This window comes from Micropterus dolomieu, linkage group LG13, assembly GCF_021292245.1.
Source record: "Micropterus dolomieu isolate WLL.071019.BEF.003 ecotype Adirondacks linkage group LG13, ASM2129224v1, whole genome shotgun sequence".
Lineage (NCBI taxonomy): Eukaryota > Metazoa > Chordata > Actinopteri > Centrarchiformes > Centrarchidae > Micropterus > Micropterus dolomieu.
Genome location: NC_060162.1, coordinates 29548284 through 29560524, shown reverse-complemented (window position 1 = coordinate 29560524; position 12241 = coordinate 29548284). Strand labels below are relative to the sequence as shown.

At 39.6% G+C, this 12241-nt stretch overlaps 1 protein-coding gene across 7 annotated transcripts in view; it reads left to right on the top strand.

Moving 5' to 3' along the window:
• Positions 1-1892: 1892 nt before the first annotated feature.
• The window catches only part of prrc1 (proline-rich coiled-coil 1), a 66742-nt gene continuing 56393 nt past the window's right edge, over positions 1893-12241 (top strand). Inside the window, exons 1-4 of one of the 7 annotated variants that reach the window (XM_046067705.1) lie at positions 1893-2111; positions 5810-5851; positions 6188-6311; positions 9263-9375. In XM_046067705.1, coding sequence (XP_045923661.1) covers positions 9279-9375 — 97 coding nt within the window. In that variant the 5' untranslated portion in view covers positions 1893-2111; positions 5810-5851; positions 6188-6311; positions 9263-9278. Of the gene's footprint in view, positions 2112-5809; positions 5852-6187; positions 6312-9212; positions 9376-12241 lie in introns of those variants that run through there. The other 6 variants (XM_046067703.1, XM_046067701.1, XM_046067698.1 and 3 more) reach the window with 6 other exon arrangements.

The following is a 12241-nucleotide window of genomic DNA, read 5'->3' as shown; positions in this document are numbered from 1 at the left end:
CTTTCCCCCTTCTCTTACAGGTGTTGTCCTTTCTCTGTGCTGTCTGTTTGTGCCCCCCCATCCCCGTGTCTGCCCCCCTGTCCGGCCCGGTGACAAATCAATACATAATTAAATAAATAATAAAACAGACAAAGGAGTATTTTAATACTCTCTTGTTAAAGTAAAATCTGTCTGGCACAATATGGTATCCAGGTCATCATACTCTATACCAGGCTGCTGGGCAGGACAGGTTTAAAAAAAAAAAGGAAAAAAAAAAAAAAAAAGAAGGTAGCACCACACTGGGCACAGAAGATGAAGGAGATAGTAGACACGGCTCATCGGGTCGGGAGAAAGGAGGAGAAGAGAACACGCCAGGTCATTGTCCAGTTTGTGAAACGTCAACACCAAGAAGGGATCTGGAGAATGACGAAGGAGTCGGAAACGTGCAGGGAGATGGGCGTTCGCTTCACTGAAGATTTAACCAATTTCACCAGGGCAGACAAGCAGGCAAGAGAAGCTTTCTGGACTCAGATACAAGAGGCGAGGAAGGCTGGGAAGAAGGCGTGTTTTAGAGGTCCGTTTGGATTCATTAATGGGCAGAAGATCTAGTGTGAACACGGACATATCCTACAGGTGCAAGAGGTCTAAAGGACAATGTAAAGCGCAAGGCAATTTTTGCTGTTTTGTAAAGGACTTAAAGCAACTTGCATACGGTTGCAAGAGATTCATTCATGTGTAGAAGACACCTTTTGGAAGAACCAGTAGGGAGACGAGATATTTTTTTCCCATGGCAGTAATAGATCTGGGGGCGTGGCAATATGTCTCCGGGGATTCCCTGGGGAGGTAGTAACATTCAAATGTGATAAAGACGGTCATTGGATTACTATAGTGAATTTAGAAGGGTCGTTTGCAATTTTGATTCATATCGATGGATATAAGACTAATGTTCAAAACTAGGATAGATCTGTGGTTGGTGACTCCAGAAGTAACAAATGCTGTACCAGATATTTCAATATATGCTGCTCCCTTAACAGATCATTGTGCAATTGAAATAACCCTGAAACCCAAAAGTAATTATAAAAGTAGGAAAAATTATTGTAAGTTTAATGCAGACCTGTTAAATGATGAAGCATATGTTGAAGAAGTGAAGGGGAAATTAAGAGTGATGTGAAGATAGATACGTATATGAGGAAATGGGAATATTTTAAATATAAGGATAGGTGTCTGTCCCTTAAGTATAGTAAAACTAGGAGTCAGCAGCTAAGAGAAAGTGAATTTATACTGGATCATGAAATGAATGATGTTTGTAGGAAAAAAAATAGTTGTTAGAGGAAGATAAGGCCAAGTTATTAAGTTTACAAGCCAGGTTAAATAATTTATTCATCCATAGAGTGGAAGGTACTTATGTCTGATCCAGAGCAAAATGGAGAGAACAGGGGGAAAGGAATACCTCCTATTTTTTGGACTTCAAAGGAGGAGACGGGAGAGAATTGAAATAAATGTCTTGATGGTGAATAATACAGAATTCTCTGACACAAAAGCAATTTCTGAAGAAATATGTAAATTATTCTCTAAGTTATACTCTTCATCCTATTCAGAGGAACATTCATTGTTATTTGTTGAAAGCATTAAGCAATATATTCAGTTGTGGTGGCAGCCCGCCTGTCCGTGAGTGTCCTGTTTATTTCTCCTTTTTTCCCTACCATTCTGTTTTCCCCAGTGTTTTGCCTGCCTCTCTGTGTCTCCTCCTCTACCCTGCGTCTGCTCTCTCCTCTCCTGAGCCCAGCTGACAGTCCACACCTGCACCTCATCAGCCACCTCCTCTGCCTGCCACACCTGCCAGCAATCAACTCCATCTCTGTCAGTATTTCAACCCCGGTTCTCCACACAATCGTCGTTGCGCCAACCCTGGTGCTACTGCTCCACTCAAGCCTCTGAGAAATCCGCAGAATCTCTATTTCCCTGCTCTCTGTTTTGGCTGTGTCTTACCCTGTCTGCTCTTCCCCAGGTTCACTCACCTCTGTCGCGCCAGCTGGGTTCGCCTACCTGCCCTCTCCCCTCGGGCGTCCTCCAGGCACCTCCTCGCTCCTCGCCACTCTGCCTGCCGTCTCACTCCTTCTCCCATTCCTCCGGTCAGATTTTAAACAAAGATGTAACTCTGCAAATGTCAACAGGCAAATCCCTGGGTCAAGATAGTTTAACCTCAAAATTCTATACATTTTTCTAGGAAGAGATAAAAGAATTTAGTGTCCTAAAGGATTGTATTGAAAACAACTATTTAATGACGACCATGAAATAAGGTATTATTACTTTGTTACCCAAATCTGGGAAGGACAACAGATATATTGACAACCTTAGGCTGATAACTTTATTAAATGTGGATTACAAATTATTTACACAGATTTTTGCTAACTGGTTGAAAGAGGGCATGGGACAGATGATTAGTTCTGGTTCTTGATTTACTAGATTATAAGGACAATGGTTTCATATTATTTTTAGATTTTTTACAAAGCCTCTGACTCGGTTGAACATCCATTTATAATGAAAACTTTAGAGCATTTTGGGTCTGGGTCAGAATTTATTAAGGTAGTCAAGCTGTCCAAATTTCATGAGCAGGTCCTCCTTTATTGGAAAATGATTTATAAACACAACTTCACTCCACATAGTAGTCCCATATGGAACAATAGGTGTATTTTGGTGAAAGGAAAATCTTTGTTATTGTGAGTGGGTAGAGAGGGGTGTCTGGTCTAGGCTATTTTACATTTGATGGATTCAAGTGGGAATATTTTTGGAGTGCAGTGTATTCATAATACATTTAATGTGACGTGTACAAAGAAACAATTTTCAATGGTTATTAAGGCAATTCCACAGGCAATGGTGAACTTGGTTAGGTTGAACCACGGATGCTGTCACTTAATATAGGTGAACTGGACTCTAAGGAGAGAATATGTGCAAACAAAATTATAAGCGGCGTCCTTACCTCTGAACTTTTCCCTTTTACCATTAAAAAGGAAAAATATATTAAGATCATTCTAAAGAAATTATAAGTAGATAAAAAAAAAAAAAAACTAGATACCTCACACTTCCTATCTCACCAAAAGCTAAAGAACCTCATTTTAAAATATTAAATGATCCTTTTAACCTGTTAAACAAAGATTTAATATTGATAAGAATAACTGTACTTTCTGTGATGTGGATATAGAAACTTTAGAGCATTTTTTGCTTGTAATTATATAAAATCCTTTTGGGTTTTGGTTCAAAAATGGATATCTGAAAAGGACTCTCAAGCACCAGTGTTAGAGTTTTGTGATATTAGATTTGGAGTTATATTGAAGGATCAAAAAAAAAAGACTTGATGTATTACAGTTTAATTATTTTAGCTAAGCCGTTTATACATAAGTGTAGATTTATGAAGCTAAGACCGCTGTCTTTGGTTTTTATCACAATCCACTTTATTTACAGGTATGTATCAGGTACATACAAGGAATTTGATTCTGGATCTGCATTGCTCGCGATGTGCTTACTCATACAAAATCACAATTATAAAAATAAAATCAGACACAGACTTCAGTGTAGACAACACAAATGTACACTATGAACAAAAGCAATATAGACATATTGACAAATAGTGCAGAGTGCAAAGGATGCAGGAGTATGTACATGTCGGAGGTGGATGTGATATACAGGTACATAATACATGTACACAGTGCAATGACACATGGTGCAAAGGATGCTGGAATAAATAAGTATAAAGTATTAGTATTTTGTGCAGGAGTTATGACTTGAGTTAGGTGGATTTGGTATACAGTATCTACAATATAACGGTATGAACAGCACTGAAATAGAGAATGGTGAATAAATAAGTGGTAGCCAGTAAACAGGTGGCTGATTAGAGACAGAACTTTATGAAGAAGTTAATTCTTTATAAGAAAGCTTTGAAAGATATAAAATCAAGCCTTGGATGTTTTCAAAATTATACACATTTTGATAACTGATTAGACCTTTTTTTATTTTAGTTTTCTTATGAATTTTTATATATATTTAGTTGGGTATGTATTGTTGTATGTGATTACAATGCTCTGACATTGGAGGTAAAAATAAGAAGGGGGGGGGGGGAAGCTGGTGCTTAAACACATCTCAACTTTTTTACAACAAACTGGACTGAACACAAGGATTTAGACAGATGTAACTAATATACAGAAGGTGGCGATAATGCTCCAGCTGGTTGCAAGTCGCCAGTTTGTTTGTTTTTTTTTTTGTTTTTTTGTTTTTTATTGATCCATGGTTCAATACAGTAACAGAAATCCAAAATATACAGACCTTCAGTTACATTTTATATTGCCAGAAGCTCAAATTAAGTTCAGTTCTTTAATATTAACACATTTTATTGCTTTCTTATTTTTTTAAGAGTTCTATTGAGGTGCAGTAGTGTTTCAGTTCAACTGTAAATCGATTGAAGCAAGGTTTGGATTCAGTCCATTTTGACTTGTAGATATAAGTATGATGAGGAGTTGCACAATACAGTTAATATTGTCTGGACCATGTAGTACAAAATATAACATGACATCAAATACATTAATCAGAATACTCTTACCGGTTTTTCTGTTAATAAAATGTTCCAAATCTTTCCAAAATACATTTGTATGTTCACAGTGGTAAAAAAGATGAAATATAGTTTCTCTTTCTAAATTGCAAAAATCAGTTATAATCAATGTTAAGTTTAAATCTATGCAACACTTCTTTGGAAGGGTAAATACGATGCAAAATCTTGAAGTTCACTTTTACCTTATTATTAATACAATATTTGTTAAGAATAGTGCATGCCTTTTTCCCACTGTAAATCACTCACAATAGACGACCAAAAGAACTTTGCTGCAGAGAGTGTCGCATAGTCCAAAACATTTCTTATGTTTGTTACTGCATGACTTTTTCTCAATATTAAGTCCTTCTATATAAAAAAGTATTAAACAATGGTTTTGTCTGTGAAATAAACATTTCTCAAAATTTGAAGAGGACCTGCAGGAATAGCATCAAAGACAATGGCATATTCTCTGGGTGTGATTGGAATCTTGAACTTTTGAAGGAATTCTGAATATGACAGTAACAAATCATTCTTATTTAAGAGTTGTCCAACTAGCAAAATTCCCTTGTCAAACCATGAGCGATAAAACAGTGATTTATTTTTGTACAAGATGTCTTTATTATTCCAAATAAAGTATCTATGAGGACTGAAATTATGATTGTATACTAGTGTCCAAGCTAAAAGGGCCTGCTTGTGGAAGTTAGCTAATCTAAACGGTATTTTGTCAACAGAAAAGTTACACTTTAAAAGGAAATTTATAGCACCAGTAGATTTAAACAAGTATGCAGGAAAAGCATTCCAGATACTGTTGGGATTCTTCAGAAATTCTATAATCCATTTTACTTTAAAGGTATTATTCCATATACTGAAATCCAGAACCTCCAGACCGCCTTGTTTTAAACTACCTCTAATAACTTTTCTTAGATAATGGGGCTTTTTTCGAAAATCATGTTCAACGGTATCAAAAGCCTTGTAGAAGTCAATAAACAAATTAAAACTTTCATCCAATATTAGGTCCTTATAATCTATCATGTCCAATATTAAACGAATGTTATTGCTAATGTGCCTCTTTTGCATAAATCCAGGTTGCTCTTTGTCAATTATTTGATTTAATCCTGGTTTTAATCTATTGGCAAAGATTAAAGCAAATAATTTACAGTCATTATTTAAGAGACTTATAGGTCTCCAATTTTCTATGTGCAATTTTGGTTTGGGAATTAATGTGATTAATCCTTGGTTTTAATGTAGCAGGAAGCTCGCCTTTCTGGAGAGATTCTTGGAATACAGCGAGTAAGTTTTGATGAAAATGCTTTATAAAATTCTCCTGTTAGGCCATCATTACCGGGAGATTTGTTGTCTTTTAAAATTTTAATACATTCAACAATTTCAGGTAAATATCTCCTCAACGCAAGAGTTTTTAAAGTCATCTGTTATTTTAGTTGCATTCAATGAGATTTTATGTAAGAAAGAGTTAATGTCAGATGTTGGAGGGGTTGAAGAGAACAATTTCTGATAAAACAGAGCTACATGTTGAGAAATCCTTTGAGGCTCTTTGGTTTCTACTCCATTAATTATCAACTTATTTATTGTAGCAAAGTAGCATTTCTTTTTTCTAATCCAAAAAAGTATCCTACCGACCGGTCTCGAACGCAGCATACGGGTAGACGTGGCAACACATGACGTCATCAAAGTGGGTCGATGGTTTTATTCATGGGTTTGCGGATCCGTACTGAGCTGGTCTAGCTAGCAGGTGAGTAGTTAAGCTATTCGTTCTTAAATCTCAGTGGAAGGACACACACACCCCCACCATCCTCTCATGCTTATCCCCTGGAAAAGTCGATAAACTGCATGTCGCGTTTTCTTTTGCTAAGTTACAGCTGAGTGTGTTTGTACACGTGTAACTTGCAGCTGAGCCCGCAGCTGAGGTAAAAGTGCTGCGTTTGGTTTTAAAGGAAGCTAACACTAAAATAAACTATAACTCCATTTTATTGTTGTCGCTTATTAACAAAACACATATATGGCGAAGTGTTAATTAAAGAAATCCAATCATTCCTTCTAACTAAACGTGTCATAACCAACACAATTCCAAGTAAAGCTGTATGTGTCGTCCCTTACAAGACCAAATCCTTTTAGCCTAAAGCTTGAGTCTGCTTAGCAGAACAAGTTAGTTACATTTTAAACAGGCAGCATATGTGTGTTCGGCATGGTGTGATGGAAGCACAGCAGTTCCTTCTTGCCGTGTTAAAGACTAGCCCGAGTCAACCCAACCGCACTTGGATATTTATGCTAGTTAGGGTCAGAGCACGAACCGTGCGAGGTCCCTATTGAAACTGAAGGGATTTTTATGCGAATTTTCTCCTCGCAACGCTTTTCTCGCGTGAGTACATTCGTATGTTGGAGTGTTCACACCAAGCGGGAAGCTTCCGGTCTACAATATGAAGTGAATGCGGAAGTCCCTGAAACCTGCATTCTATTGAAAATCCAGCAGGGGGCGACTCTTCTGGCTTCAAAAAGAAATCCGGCTCCATTAGAAATAATGGTAAAATGTTTCTGCTTCTCAGCTGAATAATTACCCCAGTAAACACTTTCCTGGTGAGTTTATGGTCTCAGTCGCTAGTTTCAAGTCTTCTTCAATACAAAATGATGTTCATTTAGTAAATTATGGTCCCATTTATTTTAAAATAGACCAAAAAGCAGAGTATGTTTCAGGGTGGGATTATCTATGATTGACAAGTTGTTGCCATGGCGAGCTGTCAGTCAGGCTAGAGTGACTCGTACCCTCGGCGTTGTGTAAATTTAACCAGCGCCGTTGAAAAAGCTTATTAGGAGTTGGCTGTTCACTTTCTCTAGTGAGTACATTTAGTTTTAAGATTGTTGTTCGCTAGGCCAAGTTCTCATCCCTGTTAAAATGACAGTTAACGTGAGTTACAGTTGCACCTAGCTAAGCAAGCTAGCTAGCTCCGCACACGGCCGTTAGCGGTGCCGTATCGTCACTCCCGGCACTTCCTGGTTGCAAAAACTCGACATGGCGGCGCCCTATCGGCTAAACTCGAGGCTTCAAAACGGCAGTCCACAAACCAACGGGTGACGTCACGATGTCTACGTCCATTTCTTATATACAGTCTATGGTTCACACACAACGCGAGAAGGCGATTTTAATGCGATAACGTGAATAAACACAACTCGCCTTTATTACAGTTGTATGAACCCAAAGTAAACATTTTGCTGTGATTTAAATAGCAATAAACGGATTAAACTGATGCCGAAATAACTACAACATGAAGCAGATCTGAATGGAGTTCGGATCGATCAGGGCTATGCTATGCTAACTTGGTCACAGTAAAGTACAACGACAGCTGGAATAAAGCTACAGACACATGTGTTCTGAACTCACCAGGTAGTTCAACCTCCTCGCTTTTTTTTTCTCCAAGTAATGTCCAGTTTTTTCAGGTTTTTATATAAATATGAAGTCGTAGTCCGACAGAGCTAACGACGCCAACAACAACACTGGAACCTGATGTGCACAATAGCTAGCTGCTGAGAAGCTCCATTGAAGATAAATCAACTTTGTAATCCCAAAAACTAAAGTAAAAAGATAATTTAATAAAAGCCGTTAACTCCGAGCTCTTCCCGCGAGTAAACAGCGTAGTTGTCAGAGCATAATCCAGACCGACTACGGGTGTTTATTTGTCCAATAGTTGCAGCGCTGCTCCCTGCTCCTCTCCCAAGTTTAGCAACTCTCAGCCTGCCAGCAGATCGCCCGCTCTGCCTGGCTCTCTCCACACATTGCTCTGAAGCCATCGGTGACGTACGGACAATCTCAACACTGATAGGCTATCATGCGATTTTCTCGCTTGAGTTGAAAATATTTAAATCGTGTGAATTCCTTCGCGCTGGCTTCGCGTCGCCAGCCCAACTGTACTTTGCAGCTGCAGCGGTAGCAGTCACAGCTGACAGCTCTCACACGTATTTACTTTAGTAAATACCTATTCTAGTTTTTCTTTCTTTCTTTTTCTGCAAAGTAACCTCAATTTTGGGGGCCTAAACATACTCAAACTCACCGAAATTTGCACAAAATTCAGACGCGGCAAAACATTTCGTGTTTTATGGGTTTCGCGCATGGGTGTGGCAAAATGGCTTGCTAGCGCCCCCGACAGAGCTGCCCCCGGACTAAGTTTCACCTATGTGTACGAAATTTCTGTGGTACGTGTATCATGTCCAGACCCACCAGGGCTCGACAATAATGGTGGCCTGATGGCCCGGGGCCAGTAAAAAGTAACGTCAGAAATGTTGAACTAGCAACTCAATGGCCCGATCATGTTAGTTAGTATTTTTTTTAAATTGAAACTCAACATCCTGCAGCGTTTTTGCAGCTCTTGGCGCGCACCTTTATCCAATCCAGATTTGTAGTTACATGACGAGTGGTTGTAAAAAGTTATTTCTCTAACATTAATCTCAATCAAGCGGCAACCTCTGGGTCTGAAAACCATGCAGACGGAACTTAAAACTGCATTCTCTATAACCGCCGTGGCTTGGTTTAACCACTTAAAATACGTTGTTTGAAAATGAAATTTTAGTAATAAGTAAAAAATATCCTCATAAAGATAACTTCTTTGATGTGCTGTTTTAACCTATTTGAATTTTTGATCAGTTGAAAACCTTATTTGCCACTGGCCCGGTATATTCTGGGCCGAAGTGTAGGAATAAGGCAGAGAAGATGATGGAAGAGAGTGGGATTGAGACTACACCTCCTGCCAGCCCTACACCTCCTCTGACTGTGGCTGCCACTGTCACTGACCTGCCAATGACAACAGGTAAGACATGGCCTAATAAGTGTTGCTATTTGAGCAGACCAAGTTCCCTGCTTCAGTGAACTTTCAATTTTCTTAAGTCAAGACCACCTTTTAGGCTCTCTTTGTTACAGTTCATTCCAGTACGCTATGAAAGCAAGGTCGTGGAGAGAAAAATGTCAGATTGGGAATTTAGAGTTCAAAGTTACATTATTATTAGGGCTGAACAATTTTGGAAAATAACTGAATTGCAATTTTTTTTTTAACCAATACTGTGATTGCGATTTAATATGTAATAAATTTTTAAGCTCTTTACCTTCTGTACGGACAAGTAATAAATCAGTGTGAAGTATGACCAACACAATATTAGATTAAACATTCAATTCAGTTTTATTCACAACAACAGTTATCTCACAGCGCTTTTCATAAAAGAGCAGGTCTAGACCGTACTCTATGATGCTATTTACAGAAGCCCAACAGTTCCCACCAAGAGCAGCACTAGGCGACAGAGGCAAGGAAAAACTTCCTTTTAAGAGGCAGAAACCTCGAGCAGAACCATGGCTCAGGGTGGGCGGCCATCTGTGTCGACCGGTTGGGGGTGAAGGAGAGAGAGAGAGGGGGAGAGAGACATCATTAAGGGCCCGTGTCCACCAAAGTGTTTTTTACCAGCTGAAAACACCACCTGCTCTAATGAAAACGCCTAGCTGGGAGCGCTAGAGTGCGTTTTGAAGGCGCAGTGTTTTTTTCGAGACGCTGTGGTTGCTATGATACACAATGTCTGTGGAGGTGATGCGCTGCAAGTAGGGTAGGCTACTTAATTTTACTGAATGTAAAAATGTCACCACAAAGTATGTAGGCCTGCTTGCTCTGGCCTTTGCTCTGTATGAAGAGAAGGCTGAAACATACATACATCCACACGTGGATTCCTGAGATTTTGCGGGTGAGGAAACACCTCGGCGAGTAGGCACATCGTCTCGTTCAAGATTGTGTGGTGTGGTATTTGTCCTGCCCCTCCTGCACTGTGATTGGACAGCTGGGTAAAAAGTGACAGTGACGAGCGCAGCGTTTTTCCCAAATTTGAACATTTTTCAACTCTCTGCGACCAGAAAAAAAGCGATCAGCGCCTCGTCACGCTGCTGGCGTTTTTACCAGCTCGTGAAAACACGGCGCTCCCATTGGAATGAATTGAAAAAAGACGCTGGCGTCAGGAAAAACGCTTTGGTGGACACGGGCCCTAAGAGCCAAGAGCTTTGGCCACGTTTAACATGAACATCTGACATTATAGATAAGACAGAAAACATAAGAAGCCTAATAAGTCTCCTTTAGTGTGTGTGTGTGTGTGTGTGTCTGCGCGCCTGCTGGGGGACACAGTTATGCATACATGTGTTCTCCCATTCAGTAAAGTGTAAAGCTCCATGCTTTGAGGGCTCTGTGTGTGTGCGCATATTGTGTCGGTCAGTGTATTAATGTGTGTGTGTGTGTGTTCAGTGAAGAGGACACAAGCAGGTGTTCAGAAAATAGCTTAACTTCAGTCCACCAATCAGAACAGAGGACCGAGTCCTTTGATCTTTAATCAGTTAACTCTCCAAGTCTCCAAGGTAACCAGCTCTACAATAGAGACAGATAGGAAAACTCTCTGTCAAACAAACCTCCACTGAGACAAAACTATAAGTTGTATCGGCAAAATGACCTGACCAGCAGCAGCAGAAGGCATTTGTGAATGATGTGATATGTTTTTTTGTGTGGATAAAGTAAAAAAAAGAGTGAGCTCTTCTGCGAGTTAAACTGGTACGTTCTGCTCTGCTCCAGAAATTTTGACACAAATTTATAATGGCTTCCAATGGAGGACTTGGCTGTCACTCTTGTCCTTTGGAAGGGCGCTGTGCCAAATGTATAAGTCCGAGGGATTTAAAAAGCCTATGTGAGGAACCTCAACAAAATTTACTACATTTCTGGTGTAAAATTATGCATGAAGAGTTAAAATTGTGGTCAAGCCAGCGAGTTAAAGAGAAAATTAAGACGATTTCACAAGACTGCTACACTGTAGTGATGATGTCACCCACTCTAATTCACGTAATACACACCCATTATAAACTCAGAAAAGAGCTCAAAAAGCAGAAAACTTGGGCAGCGACCGTGAACAAACCATAAAATATATCAAAAAACTGAATACATCATTAATAGATTAACTTCTTGTGACCAATTTACAGTTTAAATGAAGTCTGTAGATGAAAGTATGCTGAACTGGTGAGCTCTCAAAGTGGAGTATTTATGAGGAGGATTTCGACAGTCTCTCCATTCACTTAGAAAATTTTCCTGGAAAACCTTGAATATTTTGGAAAGTATTCAAGGTATCGATGACAAAAGTAATAGCACCCCATTCCTCATTGAGCCGAACAACTTGGTCAAAAGCTGTGGGACTAGTTACGGTCCAAAAAAACGTGACCGAAGAATAATACCAAACTAGAAAAAGCAATTTCTGAAGCAAATGCGGTGTGAATGCTGTCTGAAATGCTGTGAAATGATACTGGAAGACGTTTCGTCCCTCATCCAAAGGACTTCTTCAGTTCTGACTGACTGGCAGGGAAACTCAGCTATTTAACCTCAGTGGGGTCGTTGGCCCGGGTCATCGATACCGCTGGTTCGTTAGTGTTCCTGGTTGCTGTGACGACAGTCGTTACAGTCGTTAAGACTACCTGTGGCCAAGACTGAACGACATCGTTGGTATCTTCACCTGAGGTCAATAGGTTACGTTTGTTGAGTTTCCTGGGAAGTGATGAAAGGACAGCATTGTAAGTGGGGGATAAGTGGTGGCGTAGACCCCCTCCCCTGTTCAATGACGGCTTCTCAACCCTGGTGTAGATGGCTTCCTTGACACCTCTTTCAAACC